This window comes from Arachis hypogaea, chromosome 8, assembly GCF_003086295.3.
Source record: "Arachis hypogaea cultivar Tifrunner chromosome 8, arahy.Tifrunner.gnm2.J5K5, whole genome shotgun sequence".
NCBI classification, from domain to species: Eukaryota; Viridiplantae; Streptophyta; class Magnoliopsida; order Fabales; family Fabaceae; genus Arachis; species Arachis hypogaea.
This window is the reverse complement of record NC_092043.1, coordinates 43,523,349-43,527,953: the sequence shown is the minus strand read 5'-3', so window position 1 is coordinate 43,527,953 and position 4,605 is coordinate 43,523,349. Positions and strand designations below refer to the sequence as shown.

Sequence of the window (4,605 nt, the reverse complement as noted above, 5' to 3'; positions counted from 1 at the left end):
ATTAGTTTAGTTATCTGTTGTACATTGACTTTCTGTGGGTTAATTGTTTTAAGATCTCGTTTTCGAAACCTCTATTGTAACAATGTCTATGACCATAATGTTAAGCTCTGAACTTCTTTGAAACCTGCAAATGGACAAATATTTGTGGCAAAATGGTGAAAAGTGTTGTCTCAACCTTTTTGAACTGTGAGAAATGTTGGTTCTTTGTGATGACAGATTATGACGTACTGGATATGTGAGCTTCGTATTCTATGATGTGTTTAGTTAGTAACTTATGGTTAGGGGTTAGTGACCCACGGGAATCTTAGTATTTGTGAGTTCATATGTGAGATCATACAGCATAGTGCGTAATAAACTGTGGTGAATATAATTAAAATTGAATATAGTTAATAGCAAAGATATTGATTCTGCTCAAGGTCTCCCATCTTTGTTTTTTTTCTACCAATAAGGAGGGCATAACATAGCAAAAAATATGGAGAAGATTAATAGCATTTGACCCATTGGAATAATATGCAAACTCACACCACATACAGTAAACCCTCCACTCTTTTCCCCTTGATAAGCACAGATTTAGATCCTGTAGCTTTTGCACCAAATTGGAAGGAACCTATTTCTTGAGAAGTTCATGTTCCAGTTGAATTGTTTTTCCCCTTTTTGTCCAAGTCACCAGCAACAGGTTTGAGGTAATTATATTCACTTGAGGCAGTTGACAAATGTTCTCTTCCATTATAAACAGAATTGATGTTTCAAGTGCACTGATATCAACCACAAAGAAAGAGTCTGTAACCGTAAAATCACAAGAAAATGTAAGGATTATGCAATTCCATTTATAATAATAACGCCCAATCGACCAAGGGTCTTGATCCGGCATGTAAGAGGTACATAACTAGAATTTATTTTCCAAAACCTACATCATCCAGTACCACTTTTCTAACACCCAAGTGTGGGTTACTTTTCTTATTTAATCCCATGGACCATTCATTAGTCATTACAGTGTAACACAAGGGACTTCCATACATATTCTAACTTATAATCAACATTTTCAAATATTTTCAGTCTCCTAGTTCTCCACACTACCCATTTCACAATCAATCCATGCCTCAAAAAACGATTTTGTATCCTTAGGACTCGCCCAATAGATCCTGCCGAGCTAGTATTCTGTTCCAAAGAGATCTTACAGGTGATTTCGACATGTTGGGAGAAGAGAAAAAGAAACCCGTCAAATGAGTAGATCATATGAGAGATAACTTAGTGGTTAGGAAGATTCAACCGATTGGAAAAAAATTAAGCATGAATGAGGCTGGGTTTAGACAGGATTCATGGCAACATGCAGTGGCTCATTTAACTCATGCGGCCAACCCCATCTATTGACATAAGGCTTTGTTGTTCAACTCTGGGGTTTCAATGTTCTAGGAAAGGGGAGCTGAGAGGAAAGAGAAAGTAAGAAAACCAGATATTTCACTTTACACATCTCACCAATAATCACCACAAGAGCAAGTTCCATTTTTGAAATGATGGAACCTTCTTACATCTCTTAGAATGATCTCCCTGTCCACAAGCTTTGATATGAATTTAGTAGCAGCATGGCAGTCATTGCAAACTCTAAGGTTTTTAGCAACTCTAACGGTAGTTCCATGGGGGGTGTTTAGAAGGCCAAAAGCTATTGCAAGTCTCTCACTGTGCCCACAGAGCATGGTTTCTTTCTCTTCGTCATCGACATTGTGAAGCACACATGAAGTGTCAGGTACATATCCCTCCTTCTTCATTCTTTCCGACAGTGTTTCAAGATATTCATGGAGTTCCTTACTCTGTGGGTGTGAAGAATCACCAGCCAAAAAGTTATGAACCTCATCACCATGCTCAATCCAACTACAACCAGGTTCTTTTCTCACTCCCATCTCCTTCATTTTCTTCCTAACATCCATTGCTTGATCCCAAAGTCCAGCTGAAGAGTATATGTTAGACAACAGAACATAATGACTAGCTACATATGGCTCTAAGTCAAGTAGATGCTTGGCAGCAATTTCACCAATTTCTACATTCTGGTGGATTCGACATGCACCGAGCAAGCTACTCCAGGCATCGACTTTACTCATGTTGGATGGCATTCTGTTGATCAGTTTATATGCCTCTTCCACCTGACCAGAACGACCAAGCAAGTCTACAAGACAAGCATAATGGTCAGCCGTAGGTTCAATTCCATGGTTAACTTTCATTGTATGGTATAAACTAAGGCCTTCATCCACCATCCCTGAGTGACTACATGCTGCGAAAATGGAGATATAGGTCACCTCATTTGGGCTTACTCCTCCATTGTTGTCTTCCTCTGCCTCCATTCTTCTGAAAAGCTCCAAAGCTTCTTTCCCTTTACCATGCATTCCATAGGCCATGATAAGAGCATTCCAAGTAATAACATTCCTCATAGGCATTTGATCAAAGACTATTCTAGAGAGCTTCAAGCAACCACATTTTGCATACATGTCAACTAGCGCACTTCCCACTGCAACATCTGTTGCCAACAATTGTTTGATAGCATAAGCATGAATCTCCTTGCCTTTACCTAGAGCAGCCAAAGCTGCGCAACCGGGAAGCACTGTCATCAGTGTCACCGAGTTTGGCCTGAGCGGGAGGCTTCCATTATCCTCATAATCACCCAATATGTAACTCCTATTTTCTCCTTGACCACTTTGCATTTCATGCAGAAGATTAAGCGCATCATCATGGAAACCACAGACAACGCAGCCAGTGATTATTGTGTTCCAAGACACTATATCTCTTTTATCTATACTGCTAAATATCCTCTTCGAAATTTCTAATTTTCCCATCCTGGAATACATGTCCATAAGTGCATTCTGCACATACTTATCCTTCTCATGTCCCCTTTTCACTATGTAGCCATGGATCCCTTCTTTATCCAAAAATCCTTTACAAGGCACACAAGCAGGCAAAACACTAGACAATGTGGTAGTATTTGGACAAAGTTCTGATACACTAAGCATCTCAATGAAGAGTTCTAACGCCTCTTCGTAGAACTCATTCCTCACATAACCAGAAATCATAGCATTCCACACAGCCAAAGTCCTCCTCAACACCCCATCAAAAACTCTCCTACCCATTTCAGCTTGCTTGCAGTTGCAATACATGTCAACCAAGGCACAAGCAACGAATGAATTCCCAATCAAATCCGCGCTCCTCACTGCATAACAATGCAACTCCTTCCCAACCCACAACATCTCCAATTGAGAGCAAGCAGGGAGAATACTAGCCAAAGTAACCGCATCAGGCCTAACACCATTACATACCATAAGCCTTAAATATGACAAAGCTTTTAAAAATCTATCATTCTGAGACAGTGCACTTATAATTGTGTTAAAAGAAACCACGTCCTTATCATCAAACACATCAAACAAAGCTTTAGCATCATCAACCCTTCCCAATTTGGCATACATTGTCACCAAAGCATTATTAGTGAACGTTCCCAAACCATGATTCCTCAAACCATAAGCATGCACTTGCTTTCCAAACCACAAACCATCATCAATGTTGGAGCACGCATGAGCAATGCTTACGAGCGTGAATGACGTGGGATCCACGGAATCTGACATCATTGAGCGGAAGAGTTGTAGGGACAGTTCCCAGAGCTCAAACCGGCACGCCGCGGCAATCATCGAGTTCCACGAGATATCGTCCCTGTCAGAGATTTTGTCGAACACCCGGCGGGAATCGTGGATGTCGCCGCATTTTCCGTACATATTGACGAGGGAGTTGGCCACGGGCACGGCGCCGGCGTAACCGAATTTAACTACATGGGCGTGAACCTGTTTTCCAAGATCCAGGTCGCCGACGGCGGCGACGGACTTGAGGACGGAAGGGAAGGCGAAGTTGTCGGGAGAAGCGCCGGCAGCGATCATGGCTGTGTAGGTGGAGATGGCTTCGTGGAACGATGAGGATTGAGCCTGGGAGCGGAGGAGATCCGTCCATGATGGAGAAGAATGGGGTTCAGAGACAGTGGCGGCTGTAGTGGTGGTTGTTGGGGTGGCGGATGGCGGAGGAGAGTGGATGGTTGGGATGGCAGGGGAGTTAGGGAGAGATGGATAAGAGAGGGAGTGGGTCAGAGTAAGACAAGTAGACATCTGGACTGGATTTGGTGGTAAAATTATTCAATTCAAACACAGCCCAATTTATTTTTTATTTATATTATTTTTGGAGTCTGAATTATCACTTTAGTATTAATCTCTGTTAAAGGCCGTCAATTTTATAATTTGAATTGGTTGAGTAATTAATTAAATTTTTAAATAGGGTTTATATTTATAACGGTAGATTGAAGGATACTGTGAACTAAAAAAAAAAAGTAGTCAATTTATTTAAAAGTAAAGTGATAATTAAATTTTTGAAGATATTGATTTTAGATTAATGAGTCATTTAGAAAAAATATATCAATTAGATCATCTAAAATAGCAAATAGTAGATATATATGTCATTTTATTAATGAATAATGCGAAATGAAATAGAATTGTCCATATATTTTATTTTTTATAGTAATGCATGTTTCGTTACTGTCACATGAGCAAAAAAATAATACAATTTTGAACAGTGAAATATTTA

General features: G+C 40.1%; 1 protein-coding gene across 1 annotated transcript; it reads right to left on the bottom strand.

Moving 5' to 3' along the window:
• Window positions 1-794: 794 nt before the first annotated feature.
• On the bottom strand, window positions 795-4,161 carry LOC112707621 (pentatricopeptide repeat-containing protein At3g57430, chloroplastic). The gene has a single exon (XM_025759434.2). It carries the CDS (start codon window positions 4,131-4,133, stop codon window positions 1,473-1,475), a length of 2,661 nt encoding a protein of 886 aa, XP_025615219.1. The 5' UTR covers window positions 4,134-4,161; the 3' UTR covers window positions 795-1,472.
• Between the last annotated feature and the right edge of the window lie 444 nt (window positions 4,162-4,605).